General features: G+C 46.3%; 2 protein-coding genes across 3 annotated transcripts; both read right to left on the bottom strand.

Annotated features, from left to right (window-relative positions):
• Positions 1-9,802: 9,802 nt before the first annotated feature.
• LOC149342823 (uncharacterized) lies at positions 9,803-14,148 on the bottom strand. 2 transcript variants are annotated; one of them, XM_089545306.1, is made up of 7 exons: positions 14,074-14,148; positions 13,565-13,624; positions 13,268-13,370; positions 13,046-13,085; positions 12,808-12,863; positions 12,639-12,723; positions 9,803-10,094 (listed from the first exon to the last, which is right to left on the bottom strand). In XM_089545306.1, the coding sequence occupies exons 6-7, from the start codon at positions 12,682-12,684 to the stop codon at positions 9,844-9,846; spliced, it is 297 nt and encodes a 98-aa protein (XP_089401432.1). In that variant the 5' UTR covers positions 12,685-12,723; positions 12,808-12,863; positions 13,046-13,085; positions 13,268-13,370; positions 13,565-13,624; positions 14,074-14,148; the 3' UTR covers positions 9,803-9,843. The 2 variants fall into 2 exon arrangements, 1 of the variants encoding a protein (XP_089401432.1); XR_016283077.1 differs by having other exon boundaries at positions 9,967-10,094; positions 10,199-12,723.
• Positions 14,149-15,452: 1,304 nt separating this feature from the next.
• Positions 15,453-17,104, bottom strand: Mthfs (methenyltetrahydrofolate synthetase). Its single transcript, XM_089542242.1, has 4 exons — positions 16,868-17,104; positions 16,631-16,764; positions 16,406-16,533; positions 15,453-15,910 (listed from the first exon to the last, which is right to left on the bottom strand). Exons 1-4 carry the CDS (start codon positions 16,982-16,984, stop codon positions 15,690-15,692), a joined length of 600 nt encoding a protein of 199 aa, XP_089398368.1. The 5' UTR covers positions 16,985-17,104; the 3' UTR covers positions 15,453-15,689.
• Positions 17,105-17,249: the final 145 nt, after the last annotated feature.

Raw genomic sequence — 17,249 nt, 5'->3', positions numbered from 1 at the left:
TCAGAAGAGAGAAAAAATATTGTTATTTTGTGCGAAGTAATGCAGCCGGCGGTTGTTTTGCTCTGCGGTTGCGTTTACTGCAGGAACGGTGCTATGATTGTGAGCAGCATTTTAGCGCTGCTATCGGGAGCTAGTGCACGCCTTTTTCCCCTTCCGCGGAGCAAGCTACGAAGGAAACATTTCGCCACTCCGAGAAGCAAAGAGACAAGCTCGTGCTTTTGGGCACTGAGCATCGTGGACCGCCATGGGACCGCCGTCTCGTTCAAGCAGCACGAAACTACTTGACATAAGCTTCTTCTTCCCATCCACTCTAGCCTTCTCGAAGTCTTCAGCACAAAAGTGGTCCTGCAAATGTTTGTTGTACAGTTAGAAGAGTGATGCTGTTCACCCGAATGCTGGGCTGCCCAAGGAGGCTCCCAGGGCTTTTTCGAGTGAAGCCCTGTTTCAAACATGTGGAACAAGAAAAACATGGAAGATAGCTGTAATAATAAGCTGAAACACCTAAATAAAGAGGCGAAGAAAAGGAATACGTTATAAAGGTTTCTAAGTTTACGCAGTGACACTTAAAATAGCTCATTTGGGATGTAAACACGCATGTGGCTGCAAACAAGCAGCTTCAAGGATTGCTAACATTTTAGCCATTCCTATTTTACTATCAGTCCCAACACAACTGCACAGAAAGCGGCCGTTATGTGGACGTAAGACATGCCCGACCATGCTTTTATTGACTGTGATCGTCACGGTCCGCGAAAAACAAGTGCCATGGGTCGAATGACTCGAGGCGCGGAAAGATCGTGCGAGTGCTTGGTGCACGTTAGGACGCGGAATTCTCGCGCGACAAATGTGCCTTCGCGTGCCACAAGCACGGAATAGTCGGAAGAGCCGCGTGTGTTGAGTAACAAGCGCGTACACGTGTACCCGCGTCAAGCAGGCAAGCCGCGAACGATTCCTACGCGAGATGCGCGACGGTCTTGCTGTGAACTCCTATTTTCTTAGCATCCTATCGCTAACACCGCGTGCACTGCGCTTACGTACCTTCTAAAACAGCACCAAAAAGCACAAGCAAGGTGCTTTTACCTCGCACAAGCGTGTGTTTTTTGAAGGCTTGAAGTTCTCCCGGCCGATTCTGTGCAACCACGCAGAACGATGCTCTCGGTCATTTTTCCCGGTCGGAATCGAGAAAAAAAGTCTTTCCGGACTCGGTTCGGTTGCTGCATCCGCAGGCGCAGCAGCCAGGCATCATTTCTTCAGTATCGAACACGAGAACGACAGTTGCAACACGAGAAACGTCGGGAACCTGCGCTCTTCTCAGCCGGCCCGACCGGCGCTTGGAAGATATATGGCACCCCAAGATCACGTGGTACGGTTGGGCCAATGACCGCGTCGGCGGCGCGGGGAAAAGGAATGCGGTACTCTGAAATTTTTTCCAGTGACTCTAATAGCACCCTCTTTCCATGGTCGGGGATATATTCCCCTCCCTGCATTCTCACGCCGCTCCTGGCATTGTCACGCTAGCAGGTTTCTGAGAATCGGCCGACGCCATTGGCTGGAAGCGGGTCCTTTGACGAGGGAAAGCCGCTTCTTTCTTGAATTGTATCCGACTATAGTAGGCGAAAGATGGTTCACCGCGACGTCATGACAATAGGTCGATGGCACTGCAGCAAAACCTCGCTAAAACGAAACTGTTGATAGTGAAATAATGAATATGACGACGAAACATTGTTTCGCGTTATAGAAACTCCCACAGAAGCGCATGTATTTGACATCTCGTTTTGGCGAAGTAAAATGTTCCTGTGACGGGATATAACTAAGTTCCAATGAACCACATTGGGCGTTTCGCGCTGAGTATATATGCCGGTTTGTAACGGTGTCCAAGCCCAGTATTTACACACTGATTCGATCTTCCGAAATGAAATCATACACTTTATCTGCTAATTCTAGTACCGCATAAAATATGCGGAAAACTTATCCAGGTTCAAGCGGGACCTGCATGGAGCGTTTGTTTGAAAAGTTCGTCACCTTCGGCGCGTGGTTTGACGTTAGCGCTCCACTCGCCGAAAATTGTGTGCGCGGTCCGCTGAGCGATGCCGCACCTCGACTTGCCAAGGTCATTACAGTTACCCGCTCACCAACCTGCCCACTGCACACGGCCATTGCGCCCGCTCTGCTTCTATGTGTGCTTGACGATATTGAGTTTCCGTTGGTTTCACATGGCCTAGAGGCGGAAAGTGAATGCGCGACACAATTTTCGTTCACCAGAATGTGGCCATCATCAAAACCTTCGGTCTGGCGTACGTATTGTTCATAAGGCATAGCCCGTTGGGCTGTATGCGGTGCGGGCTGGTCAATTTTATCTTTATTTCTTTTTTTGTAGCGAAAGCTACACTATGCTAGCAGAAGCGCATTTCGCTGTGCCTGCCAAAGGCCACTACTGCGCATGCGCCGTTACTATGGCAACCAGCACCATGGCAACCATGGCGCCGCAGCTGCTGCGCCGCACTGCGCATGCGCAGAGTCGCATCGCGCAGCTGGGATATGAGCCGGAAGCGATGCGCTCGCTCCTCAGACGCGCACCATGGGAGAAGGAGAGCGGCCGTGCTCGTCACAGCAGCAGTACAGGCCAACGTTTGTAGATAAGTATCTATAAACGTTGGTACAAGCTGCATGAAATTAAGTCTTCTGATCCAGAAGTCGTCGCATTGTGTAAGTCCGGCCGACAGCGTGAAAACGAGGCGAGAAAGGCTAAGCGGGCGGCCGAGACGCCCGAAGAACTAGGAACGTCTCGCGAAGAGACGCCGCCAAGCTGCTGAACGACAACAACGGCGTGTCGCTACCGAAATGTCAGTAGACGGAACTGCTTTCGCTACGTATATCCTGGCCTAGCTGAGCTAAGCCACTCCCAGTTTTTCTGCCCCCACTAATATATGTCCATAAGGCATTCTCTTGCGGTGAAGTGTTTTGGCCTGCATGCTCGTGAGCTGTGCGACAAAGCCAACAAAAACGCACGCTCACGACGAAATTGTCGCCCCGAAATCGAAGCCTTGTGGAAATCGAATGCATCTCATAGATTTAATATGATTATTCTATCAATAGTTATTGTTAACAAGATTACACACAATATGATAGGCGTTGTTAGTTCCAAAACAGCGTCCGCTGTGACGTCGATGCGGCGCAGTTTAGGCTTAGCAACGTCCAGCGAGCGGTGTGCTGCCAGAACGCCGGCGGGCGCACGTGGCTTCAAGAAGCGCGTAACTAGGCTGGATACAGTGCATTCTTGCATTCTATGTAACAAATAAGCTTAATATTGCTATTTTTTATGCAGTTGAACTCGGATATATCGAACTCGAAGGGGATCACGAAATATTTTCATATATCGAACATTCGATATGTGAAAAATGGCAGTATAGATAAGTTTATCTGGAACCTATACGTAAGAATATATTGCATCCACGCTAGTGATCGCGCCGTGCGCCAGCACGCTGGAAACGCACCAGTCGCAAGCGTTGTGCTTCGCACTGAAGCCGCAGCGGACGGCCTTCGGCGCCGAAGCACGCCAGACGATGCGCGCCGCTAGGCTTTAGGTAGATTGGCTTTACCGCATGACAGTAATGCGTTGCGGAAAATGAGTACAAGAGATCGAAGGCTACCTTCAAGCAGACCTCGCCTGAAGAGGTTTCACAGCGTTAGCGCTGCTAGCAGGTGCCCAGGTCGCGTAGCCGGCCTTATTACTCCATGCGCGTAAAGTGATAGACGAGTGACGGTTGGAGAAGCGACACTTGGAGTGACGGGGCGTTCGATATGTCGAACGACCAGCGACTTTCCTGCGCGACAGGATTTTCACGGGGGTGATCTGTGTTCAACATAGCCGATAATTCAAAATATTCGCGTTCGATATATCGATCCGGGCTCGACTGTATATCGAATTATTGTACTATTTCGCGGTCCCCTTCGAGTTCGATACATTTAGGTTCGACTGTACTACTTAAAGGGCCTGTGCCCACCCCAGCGCAGCAGACACTCTCTACCTCTCTTTGAGCGAGCCTCCTCTCCTTCCATTCCCTCCTCGAAATTCTTCTCTCCCGCTCCTCGTCGAGTAGGCTCGGCAAGGCAAAATCACCCCTTCGTTCTCCGGTGTAAGCCGGAGGCGTGGTGTCTGTGGAGTGCGTCACAGGGCGACGTCATGGCCCCGCCTTCAATAGAATTCTTTTCTCGGTTTTTGCATTTTCTCCGCACACTGAACGATCGAGAGGCGCGATCGGCTCGACCACCTAGACTTGTTAGCGAGCGCATTCTTTCATACATCTGTTTGTCATTCCCAGTTAACGAGCCACCTTTTCATTTTCTTTTAGGCCTCCCCACCGTTTCACGAGCGGAGGGGCGGAAGTCGGTTGTGTTCGAAACACACGGCGAAGCGCGGACCCGGCAACCGCCCGTTTGCTTTTCTCCATGCGTGTTTGTGTTCTGTGTGTTTGTGTCTTTTCTCCGCTCCAAAGCATATGTCATTCATTGGAGTCAAGGCGTACGCAAGATGCACGAAAGATAAGGGGTGTGTGTGCGGAGCGGTCATGTGGGCGAGCGAGGGAAAGGCTCTGCTGCACTACTAATTAAAACCTTGTTTTGGGGGGCTCGCATAGAAGAAAAGAAACTGAGAAGGGAGCGCGCACTCAGAGCGTCTCGTGACGTGATCACGGCGGGGGGGGGGGCGAACCAACTCCCTCAGTTTTACTATTTTTTTTTACTTTTTATGGCTAGGGTTCAAGGCTGTCGCCGCACGCTCCCTCCGCAGTTTTTTTTTTTGTTCCTTCATGCGGGTTTGCAGGCATGAGCCAGAACAGAAGGCGCTGCGGAAAGCCTTGTGCAGACGACGCGACGCCAAGGCTACGCCCAACGTTCTCCCGTCAGTCAGAACGATGCACCAATGGAGTGCCTTTAGCGAAAGTAGCCCCCCTTGACGTCAGCGGGGTGCAGAGTAGTGGGCCGGGCCCGTTTTTGAAGGAAGGAAAGAACGAACGGGCTTTGATTTGAATTTTCGCAGCTTTTCGGGGCGCGCATGGCTCTAATATTTTGCAGAGGTTATCTTCGATGCCTCATCTATGCAGTGGGCTTGTTTTTCAAAAATGTCCGGACCCTGGTCCGTGGCCCTTTAAGGCGCATCTCGAGATCTCGTGTAGGTTTTGGCCTTGGCTCGTTTTGCGCGCATAATTCAACGTTCGAAATCTCTAATGACAATATCGATTAAGAAATTGAAAAAAAAAAAACTGGATTGGCGTGGGACATTGAATGACTCTAAGAATTAAAAAGTTGAGTAAATAATAGGATTTCGACTACCTACTACCTACGGCAGCCAATGCTACGGAGCCCTGGACTAAGGGCCCTAAGTGTCCCTCCCGCTGGGACATGACGAGCCTCAAATTATTTCACTTTAATAAAATTTACTGTAAATTGTAAAAGTAAAGGCGCCAAAAACCACACACACACACAAGACAAGAGAACGGGACAAAGCGCCACTCACAACTAGTTTATTTTGCAGAACCCAGATACATATATACACTTAGCCAGCGCCTGCGCAAGGAGCAAAACTACGTATCAATGAGGTAACGAACGCTCTAAAAACTTTTTTTCCGCCTGATACAGAGCAACAGATGTTTCACTGACACACGAACTTCCTTTCTTATTGATATAGAACGCTTCAATCAGTTCTCTGGCTTTGATATTGCTGCTTCTGGTAAGAATCCGCACTGATGAGAAGCATGGCTGACAAGAGCGTGGAGGGCATGATCTGATGTGTTTCGGCAAATTTGGGCCCTCTTTATTTTGTTCTACGTTTCGTTCATGTTCCCTAATTCGCTCATTGACGCAGCGCCCTGTCTGTCCTATATAGGAACAACCGCACGACAGGGGTATTTCGTAAACAATCCCTTCGGCACATTTCATGAAAGGTCGCCCATGCTTAGTACCACAGCCTCTTTCTTGTTCTTTTTCTTTTCTTTTCTCGATACGAGGGCAAATGCTTCCGAGCTTCAGGGGGGCTTCCACTAAAATTTACTGCCACTACTACTACCATTAGTTATCATTGCTGGATGTCAAATAGTTATCTGAGATTGTAATTTATGCAAGGAGGGCTACATTAGGGATCAGCATAAAGTTACTGAGTTTTTCTTCGCAATGATACAAATCCACTTAAACAGGAACTAAGAGAAACGCGAAAGTTTCTTGCCCACACAAACCATAGCTCTATCCAAGCTATTATACTATATGCATTGCAAGATAGAACAACCAAACACCATCATGTATGCAAACAATTCGGTCGATGTCAGCATGTAAGCATTGGATTTGGCTCTTTTAGATGTGAAATTAAATTTGACAGTTTTTTTTTTTTTTGGGGGGGGGGTGAACTATTTCTGCAGTACAAATTCCAGCTCCGTTTCTGAAAACAGTGCTAAAGGGATGGATGGAAAACTTTACTAAGCAAGTGAGTTTGGACCGTACAAGATCTCAGGGCCACCGCACAGCCCTCACATTACGCGCATGTGTCCAGGCCACGTAGGGCCATGGCACTGGCACCCCGGTTCACACAGCGAAGTTGCGCGTCCGGGTCCTGCGACGCAAGGAGGGCCTCCCATTCCTCCCATGTACCGATGGCGGGCTGTCCCTGCGGGGGAGGATCGGCAGGGCAGCCGAAGAGGATGTGGTCTAGGGTGGCGTGCGGTTCTCCGCAGAGAGTGCACTCTGAGGAAACATGGCGGAAGTGGGATAGAAGCTGAGGGGTAGGAAGAGTTCGGGTCTGGAGGTACGGACGCAAAATTTCGAACCCAACTGACATGATTCGTTTCATCGGCGTAAGGAGATGCCTTCTAGCAAATTTCAATTGGCAGGCGTTGAGTGCAACATAATTTAATATGATTTTGAACGTCATCCAAGGAACCACTCGCCATTTCCAAGATGCACTTGCCCCAATTATTGCGATATCACCGAACCCAGTGGTTGTTCTCAAGAACAACCAGTACTTGCCGGAGTCGCTGACGTCATCAGTATTGTGGCAATTCAGACTCAGGTTGGCCGGTCGACCGTGACGTCAAGGTGTACTTATGCACTGGCACCGACCGAGGCCGAAACAGCCTATACTAAATAGTTTCTCATTATTTAAGTTAGCACTGGTGTTCGAGGTCCATTTTCATGATTACTAGGCCCGTAGGCCTCTTTCAAGGCACACTTAAAAATTTGTCTATACTACTGAAAGTTATGTTCTGAATTCAACAGAATAAAAAAGTACAGCCTTCATTGTGTGCAATCAAAGGCACTGTTGTGCTTCACCAACACATGCATATGTAAATCTCAGCCTTCTTGTGTCCACACTTAGGCAGCGGTGAAGTAAACTAGCTGGAATGTATATTATCAAAAATCCATTCTACCTCACTGTAGCGTCCTAAATTCATTAGTAGCAGACAGGACACCTTAAAACCCCTTTATGGTCGCTGACGCAATGGAGGAGCTTTAGGACACAAAACGACAGGACAACCGCTAGTCCGTTTCCTGTCTGCGTCTGCCATTTCGCTGGTAAAAAACGGCTGGCGGTTTAGCATTGCTAAGCACGAATTGTTGTGCGAAAGCACTGTTTTTTTTTTGTTTTTTTTTTCAGGTGTACACTACCGCCGCTTAGCTGAAAGGTCGATTGAGGAGGAGGAGGAGCAGGAAAGGCGGGGAGGTTAACCGGTAAATGAAACCAGTTTGCTACCCTGCACGGGAGGGTAAGGGATGAGGGGATATAAAGGTGAGGGAGAAAAGGGAGAGATGAGAAAAAGCAGAAGGCGAAAAGGCTTCGGCAAAGTCACAGCCTGTTGTGCAGAACCGCACGAGGGCCTGGCAGGCCCTCACCGCCGATGATCGCCGCGGCCAGTGTACAAGAATCTTGACCTGCGTTAGTGGGCCTGAATTGGTGTGTTCCAGCGTACGGCGTAGAGAATGACTTTCAGAACTGTACGCTGGGCATTCGCAAAGAATATGAGGTATGGTCTCATCGCAATGAACGTTACTGAGGAGTCCAATAACCCAAGGAGCTACTTTTACGTGTTTTCAACTGTTTCATTCTCAATGCTAATTCACCCAATGTCTGCCGGCAGCCTATGCTCCAGCGCGGCGTTTCTGCAGCAGTGTTCTCAAAGCCAACAAGTATTTCTCTGCCTTGTTACTGCCACAACGTTGTCTGCGCCAACGTATGCAGCGCACATATCTGAACTACCCCCGCATAGCTCAAAGCGCGAATATTAATTTGATAGTAGTATTAGTTGATGAAGACGATGTGCAATGCACAGCGTGAGAGTGTGTTGCAGTTAATAGTAGGCATGTTCGGCTGCGGCGATAATCCTGTTGAAGATTTCAGCTATCTGCTTGCTTGATGGACACGTGGTCATGCGGTGACCACGTGTCCAGGAGACAAAAACTCGGTATTGAGTCCTCAGCAAGAATCGCATTTTTGAAGAGACATCACCTTTTTGAGCTCGGGCATAGTTTAGTTGAGATGTAGGAGTTAGAGAGGATTAGGTCAGCAGAGCTTCCGCAGTTTGAAACCGAAAGATACAAGCGGGCCTTGATAAGGTCTAGGTCCCGTAGGTTTCTAGATGAGCAATCATCTCGGTGGGCCCTGAGTGATAAAGGGCAGACTGCTCTTGCTAAAGAAATATCGGAAATTCAATATGATGCATATACAGCGGTGCTCCTGGTATTCTTGATTTCTTTAAATATTATCAGAAGCTCTTTGGGGGTTGTGGGGGCAAAAATAGGAGATATCAGATTGCAGTTGCCTACTCGAAGCCTTTCCTCGACTTGACGATGAGCAGCGTGCTGTAGTGGAGATGCCTATCACCTTGGACGAAATTAAATCTGCCATTTCCTACCTACTGCGTCAGAAATCTCCTGGCCCAGATGATATTACTAGCGGGTTCTATAAAAAATATTCAGAGAGTCTCCCCTTGTCGTGCCTGTTTTGATGGAGGTATTTCAGGCATCTTATGATGTTGGTTTTTTGCCTCCCACTTTCTATTCCAGATATCGTCTTAATCATCATTAATTTCAAAAAGCACAGATACAAATAGGTTGAAAACAGTTGAGCAATGTCATCCAATTTCCCTCTGTAATGAAGATTACAAACTTTTTGCAAACGTTCTTTGTAATCATTTGCAGCTAGTTGCAGACTTAGAGGCTCGCATCATGTCTGCGCTAGCATACATGATGCGAGCAATATTCGTATTCCACATTCTTTATTGGAGACAGTATCTGAAACACCGGCCAAGTAGCTCTTATTCAGACTGACCTTGCAAAAGCATTTGATAAAGTTCAAGATTTCTTGTTTGCAGTCTTACAGCATGTAAATATTGGTGATGTTTCGCTGAGGGGCATTACACTGCTATAAGCAGTCCTATACAAGGCTAATTGTTAACCAAGAGCTAACCAAACCCATACAACTGAAATTATCTGTTCACCAAGGCTGTCCATTATCGCCTTTGGTGTATTCGCAGTTACAAATACTAAGCAGCAAGCCATTCTTTCCTCCCAATATTTTAAAAAGAAAAAAAATTGCAAAAGCTTGCAGCACTTCCCAATACGAAAAACAACCTGAATCGTAAATTGTGGAGTTTTAACGTGCCAAAGTGACACATGGGCAATAGGGGACACCACTGTGACGGGCTCAGGGCACGCAAACAGCACATGGGCACCTGAATGAAATGCATTGGATCCTAGTCGACCAGCTGAGGCACCACTGGGTCCAACAGTGCAACTAGAGCACAAGAGCTGTAACCACACACACTGGAACATGGGAGTTTTATTTACAGCTTTGGTAACAATTCAATCATAGCCATAATCTTCAAGCTTTGAAAAGGCATCTCGTAATGTCTCGTACACTCTGGTCTTTGACATGCCGATGCGCTGAGCCATGCCACGGATGCTCTCCAGTGGGAATTCCTCCAAGGCCTCAACCACCCTCTGGACGCGCCACCTCTCCCGCTGGCCAGGGAACACCTCCGCGCACTGCTCTGCTGTCAGCCGCCTAAAAGCATGTAGAAACCGCGCCCGGTGAGCCTTGGAGAACCGCCACACTGCAAAGAAAAGCGGACTCTGTCAAATAGGTGAGGCATGTACACCAGCTTTCACGCAGGCAACGGCCAACAAAGCCTCAACATGAAGGGCGATTACTGCTCACAATGATAACATCCGTCCAGAGGCCATCCCGAGAAAAAAAGTGGACATTGTCCAAGAGGTAGACTCCATCCCAGTAGTTCCTTGCAGCACTACCAAAGCTGCAATGAGTGCACAGGCAATGTTCCAACACAGCGGAATGTAGTGCCAGTATAAAATGGGTACATGAGCATATGGGACCCCGCGCTTTAAAGCGCGCATGCGCTGAATGCTATTTCATATACAGCCTTAACATACGCTCGCATTACAAAAGCTATTTTCAGTTTACGGTGCGCAACACTTACATGCTCAGAGACATTTCCAAAACTTCGACACCCTTTGAAGCAAGACCCTTTGCCTCAGAAAAAATGAATCGCTGTTACTGCCGTTTCCAGTACATTCATAAATAGGGCACCAGGCTTTCACTTCGTCTCACCTCGCCTGTAACAAAATATATGAACAATAAATTTGCTTTATTTTTATTTAGTGGTGATTCTGCTGCTTCCAGTCCTATAAGGGAGTGTCAGTTGACAAAAATGCTTCCTGTTCTAACTAGATAGCGCCACTAGGCTGAACTTGTCTTCTTTTGCATGCACGGAACCAAAAGTGTGAATGTGATAAATGGCATAACATCCTGCGGAATGCTTGCGTTTAGCATATGGAAGCGTGCATATGCTTATGCTACGTAGACATTGTGCATTAACACCAGTTTCTAACCATATCTGTGTACACCATGAGCAGATGACACGCAGAAGACTAAGCATGGAGGAACACGTTTAACACACTCTCCTGATTGGCTGAAGAAGTCTCTGCCTTTGGTAGTGCTACAAGTTAGTTATGGGATGGAGTATAGGCTTCATAGTTAAGCGACAAGTATCAGTGCAGTTGTGTTTGGCAGTTCAAACCCATTTAAAGCTTCTGCCCTTACCATGTAATTGCCAAAGTGCTGCAGCATCCCAAGATCCTTTACCTAATAATCTTTTTCTTCGATCATGTTTACTGCAGGATAGGGCACATGCAAACACCGCATTTAGTAAAGATAAATACAAAAATGGAGGTGGAAACATGCTTAATGGACAATGATAGAAGCTTTCAACACTTGCTGTTTATCACAACCAACCAGCAATGCACTATTCAATGTGAAAAATACATTAATAGCATTACGGCACAACTTATTATAGCGCAGTTTGCCAGACCAGTTTGACAAGAATCACCCTGTATTACAACACTGTGTGACTTGCACTTAGTTCATGCACTAGCCAAAGTTGAAATGTGATGCCAAACTTAATGCTTATAAGCTGGAAATGAGTTCATCACTCAGCAGCATCAACATGCTTGCTCTTCTGCACCCTACCCAGCTTGCAATGCACACCAGCTTGTTGCTGGGCAAAACAAAGATTTGCAAGGATAAAACAAACAAGCTGCTCAGTACCCAAAAAAACAGTCTTCCCGTAACTCCGGTGCTTGAAGACAAGGGTACCTGCTGAACCTTAAAACGCAATCAGGCAGCTACTTGTTCAGTGCATGTCATACTGAGTATCATATTACCACATTATGCAGACACCAAATGGAACCATTCCGTGTCCCTCAACTTCAATTTCGAAGGCCTGCAGCAGCTCATGTGCTAAGGGGAATACTAACCACTGAAGCAAATAGAAAGCAAATGTTGCAGTTACATTTAACCCTTTTAACAGTCACTGCTGTACATGCACGGCGGTAACTATGTGTTCAAGCATCAGAGAAAACAGATGCTTATAGGAAGACTCATTCTTTCATTCTGAAGCATAACAAAACAAGCATGGGTTGGAGATGGGGGGATGAGGACACTTTCTCAGCAAAAATTTGACCTTCAATGGTTTAAAGCCAGACCGCCTAGTGAACTTGTACAGAAGTGAACTTATACAATTTGCAATGAAGCCTCATAGCAGACTGTATATCTTCTGCACAGCCTCATTATACACAGCTTGCACATTCATAGCACCCACTACGTTTAGGACCAGAAAGCACAGTGGAAAGAAACGCGGGCATTTTGCTAATCCGGTCATCTCCAACCAGCACCTGCATACATATGGAAGCTAGCCTCTGCACCAAAATATGGTGCCTGTGAAATCATGTGCAAGCTATCTACTGCAGAAGGCATGCAAAATTTACAGCAACGTACACACCGCAGTGCAAATGAGGTGCACAAACTGCAAGATAAATCAAAATGCTGTTGGCGGCTCAACAAACCACATACAAACGAAAATGATGCAAAAAGAATGTGATAAACGACTGCAAAAATGTTGATCAGAATTGAAATATCACACTACAGGTGAACAGGCTTTTTAAAGCAAGAAAGGAAACAATAAGAAGCAATTACAACAGCCCATGTTTAGGGGGCGATTTCATCTTGACACTTAAAGCATCAGTAGCATATCAGATACAATAGATGCAAAATGGCCAATTCAACAAATTTCAACACACACAATCTGGCGTGACAGGGTCTTCATAGAGTTCATCTTGAACAGCCATGAGGTTGCTTGACTTTTTTCATGTGCATGAGTAAGAACCCTGAAAGAATAAATATGGCCTAAGATGTGGAATTCATCACTTTCTTGTTCTGTAATGAACAAGAGCACAAGCAAGAAGTCTCACCAGTCAGCTCTCTTGAGGTCACATGGTCATCAGCTTCGTCAAGGGCTTTTCAAGGCCTGTAATGTTTGGCAACTATTAGGGGGACTTCGGAACTGTGGTGCAAATGATAAGTTTGTGCAATAAATCAGTGTTACATTAATCAATTCATTTCCATATCAGTGTTGGATCTCTTTTTCATCACATACAAGAAACCACCTCTAAATCTACAACACAAGTAATATAACCTAAGTATACTAACCTGCAATTACGGGCCAGTCAGGGCTGCACACAGTGTCACACTGAAAACAGAAGGAAAAGCTCTGGTAACACCTCAAAAGCCTCTTACCTCTGCCCCATTACTACAAATGCTATCAGTAAAATAGTGTCCTCTTCAAATGTATTTCAGTGTTGGATTGTTGCTAATCATCACAGTACACACATTATGCCAAGTGGGCTTAGGTAGGATGGCGCTTGTGCTCACCTTCCACTACAGGGCGCTTAAAGCCATATCGATAACGTCCAGGTAGCGTCAGGAAACGTGATCACCAGGTAACCTTTCATCACGGCTTCTTTGGCGACGGGCTCTACAAGAAAAAAAAAAGGAGGGGGGGGGGGGGCACATGTAGCGGGTTGCACCCAAAAATCACTCGCGATTGCAAACCAGACACTTGTCAGAAAGTTGACTTCAACAACGCAGTTCTGTGTTGGATCTCAATTCTCATCCGGATAATTTTTGCAACAAACAAACAATTGCGGCGCACGAAATTCCACTACTCACATTCCATATATCGACGTCATAGCTTGCATCTGAGGATGCCTCGAATTTGCCCCGCCGTACCTGCAAACAATAAAAGAAAATACAACGCTAAGAATGCGCTGTACACAGTCTTGTGGAACATCCTCGTGGTTCAATCTCGGAAAACAAACGCGTTCACTGTCTCGTGGAACATCCTGGGAACACGAGCTCCGTGATAATTCTCGTGTACGCGTTCCGAGCAGTACTAATTTTTTTCCAACATGTGCTGCATAATATGGGCAATACTGGAGTGGCTCAAGGCAGCGGAATCAAGCCCATGATGTCGCATCGCTACTGAGCGCAGACAGCGAGGAGCTGAACATAAGCACCAACATGCCCATCATGTGTGTGCCCAAAAGGTGCATAACTTTACATAAAGCTAAAATAACAACTTCAACGAGAAACTTAACCATTTAAAGACAAAAAGATGATCAAGCTGACGTCCTATAACACCAAAAAAAGTATGATGTTAGGCGATTTGCGCCGCATACCTTCCAAACCAACAGCAACCGCCGGCCGCGATCTCACTCATACGCCAATGATACCAGTCTGAATCTGAAACGGAAGGGGATGCTGATGATACTCGCAGGACCGCACAAAAAATATTTTTGCTTAAAATACAACAAAAAATTTTGCTCAAGTAATAAATACAATATAAAATAAATTTTAAGATAGAGCCCAATACCTACCTATTTAATCAGTAAAATATATAAAAAACACTTGCTGTACTGTAGGTTTTGGTTCTGGTTTCAGTTCAGTGTGTTGTTTTGCGTCTTTTTTTTGTGTGTGTGTACTATAGTGAATATATTCTAGTTACTGTAATGTGTACTTGTAACTTGCTTTGTAACTGGCTACTAAGTGCCATCGTGTCATGTAACTAAGGTCGTCGTCGTTCATTTTCTCCCTCGACCAGTGAGCTTCGTCGCTGTTCCTCGGGTTCTGTGGTCTCTTCGATTTTGCTGCATTCGCTGCACAAGTTCAGCAAAATTCCGCGGCAGTGCCACGAGTGTGCAGCGCCAGTTCAGGCAGTTCAGGTGCAGTTTGGCACTGGCTGCTTCCAAAATGAATGGCAGGACTGGCCTGGTTAGCCTGGTCGTCTGTTAGCCTCGACGTCGCCACCAGATTGCAACCAGTTCCATGCCACCCACATCAACGGCCACCAAAATCCCAAACTGAGTGAAGAATTTTCAAGCAGCAAATCACAATGAACCATGAACCAACCCAAAGTAATCGTCGTTTTCCTAAAAAAGTCATCACATGTATCACACAAACGATGCGCTGAAATGCGCTGTCCGCTCAGGTTTATAATCCTGACGCCACGACCAGCAACACCCCTGTTCCTTTCAAGAAAGAATTGCCTTCATTTCACAAAACTGCACTCGAATCTCCTCGAACGACCTGCGCATGGGCACCGCTGCAGTATAGCTGCACTTCCACTTCGGAGAGTGCAAGCCAGCCAAGGACTCGTTATGCTTTATGGTCCCTGAACTCGTCCTGCAATAGGCGGGCGTCGGGAACTTTTCCACAGCAAATAAGTATATTAGCTCTATGCAAATAAGAAAATGCAGGTGCTGCCCTCGTTGAACTCTTGCAGGAAGTGCAGCCATACCGAACAGTCCGCTTTCGGTTTCATGGAGAATTCGGTTTTCACATTAAGGAAGAAATTTCACGTTCTTTCCTTCCTCCGTCGAACGGCTGTAATGAATTGGTGACGAGTGATTTGTGTAATTCACAGCCGATAAGAAATGTAAAAATGAGCAAATAATTGCAAATATAGCGCAGCGCTGTGCAATGAGCAAATAGAATAACTCGTGCCTGTTCACGTGTTTCATTAAATCAAGTATGCACGAATTAATCCAGAACGCTAAAATTATCAAGGCATCACTGTTTATTTGTGAATAATGTTATTATAGCCCGTTATAACCATTTGCAGGCAAAAAAGTATCCGGTCCATCGTGGTCTAGACCACGATCCAGCCACGCACCCCCGTTTAGTTACGTGGAGATGAGACACGATACATTATTAGTTAAAAAAAAAAAAAAAGGCTGTATTGTCTGTTGCATATGTTGGTGACGAACAGAAATGGCGTCGCAAAACCGCGCTGCAGTTAGGCATGAATAACTTCGTCAACAACCATGTCGTGTTCATCCAACGGTACGCTCGGCACAATCTGTTGACTGAAGCAGAGGCCCAGAGTGTAGGGTTTATGAGCCGCTGGTGACTTGAGACACCGAGCGTAGTAAATATCATAGTAGCCTTTCCCGTGCCCCAGACGGGCTCCTTGTGGCGTGAAGGCTACAGCAGGTACCACAAGGAGATCAATGCCGCCTGCAATGAAAAAACAAAAGAAAACGCTATATTGCAAAACGTGCAATTTTTGCCTCGCCAACACAACAGAAAGTACAGCAAGCTTCTTAATTTTCTCTCTTCTACTTCGTTCACGCTGGTGCAGTCGTAACAGAGGTTTATCTTTGTGGCTTAATTGCCCTCCCTGCCTTTCCTTCTCTCTCTCTGCTGCTTGTGCAGAAGACATAAGCTTGTTACTGACTTTTATTTGTACTAGATTTGCGGATCAACAGATTCGTTCACACACTTCGATCTCTTCAAGCGTCACTTAAATTATTTAAAAGTATGACATATAGTAGTATGACTGAATAAAACGGAAAGTTTATAACTAATCATTAAATATAAAACTCCAGAAGCTGTATATTACACTATGTGAATGTGGAGACGTTACACCGATTTCCATAGCGAGTGTACACGCCTTCAGCTTTTACTTCGGGCCGCTAACCCATATGAAGGCATATACAGTATATGTCTCACCGGTCATCAACGCTTCCTCACGAGGGTCAAAATCAGCGTGCTGCTTGATACGCCACTTCGTCAATGGCAGTTGCTCTAATTCTTCAAGAGACGACAGCTTGACCATGTCCATTTGCCGTGATTGATCGCTATATAGTTGGCAGAGAAAGTTTACTATCAATAAAATCACCCAATTGGAGAACTCCGCTGTGTTACTCGATGGAATATACACTGTTCAGAGCTTACTCGTATTTTGGGATGAAGCACTCCTTGCCATCCTTAATGATCTGTTGAATAATAGGCTCCGTAGAAACTTCAGTTTCCATGCTAACGAAAATGGATATCCGGTTGCTGGTCTTGTAACGGCTATGGTTTACAAACTGCAGATGACAACAGGTCAGTCATAGCACAGCTCTTGAAAACATACGTTGCAGTTTCACAAAGTTTGTCGATGAATGTAACGAATTGATTAATTTAAAGTACCTTGTCCAGGACGATTTTCGACTGGCGAAGCCTGTCCTCACATGTCATCGACTTAAGCCGCTGCTTAATTTCAGCTCTTATTGCGCTTTTAGCTGCCTTCATCGATGCTGCAGCCATGGTGGTGGAGAACTGGATAATGCGGAGGCACAAATGAGACGAAAACAGCGAGCTTCTTCTAAGAGATAGCGAAGGGGACACCTTCACGTGTTATCAACACCGCAAGAGCGACCATGACGGCGTGATCGTTGCTAAGTTCGTTGCTAAGGAAGCCAATGTTTTGTACCGTACTTTGCTGGTCTATGCTGGTCACCAGCGCCACGATTAACAAAAGTTTGTTTTAGCGCTAATAAGACAAATATTATTCAAGAACATAAAACAAAAT

The sequence above is a fragment of the Amblyomma mixtum genome, chromosome 5 (assembly GCF_055824585.1).
Source record: "Amblyomma mixtum isolate Tamu chromosome 5, ASM5582458v1, whole genome shotgun sequence".
Lineage (NCBI taxonomy): Eukaryota > Metazoa > Arthropoda > Arachnida > Ixodida > Ixodidae > Amblyomma > Amblyomma mixtum.
The sequence above is the reverse complement of the archived record's forward strand: the minus strand, read 5'-3'. Positions and strand labels throughout refer to the sequence as shown.

Coding starts and splice junctions, on each gene's coding strand:
- Mthfs (XM_089542242.1), bottom strand. CDS start 16,984: ATGGCTGCAGCATCGATGAAGGCAGCTAAAAGCGCAATAAGAGCTGAA. Junction 16,765..16,867: donor CGAAAATCGTCCTGGACAAG/GTACTTTAAATT, acceptor TGTCATCTGCAG/TTTGTAAACCATAGCCGTTA. Junction 16,534..16,630: donor TGCTTCATCCCAAAATACGA/GTAAGCTCTGAA, acceptor CCAACTATATAG/CGATCAATCACGGCAAATGG.
- LOC149342823 (XM_089545306.1), bottom strand. CDS start 12,684: ATGGCTGTTCAAGATGAACTCTATGAAGACCCTGTCACGCCAGATT. Junction 10,095..12,638: donor AGACCCTGTCACGCCAGATT/GTGTGTGTTGAA, acceptor TTTTCTTTGCAG/TGTGGCGGTTCTCCAAGGCT.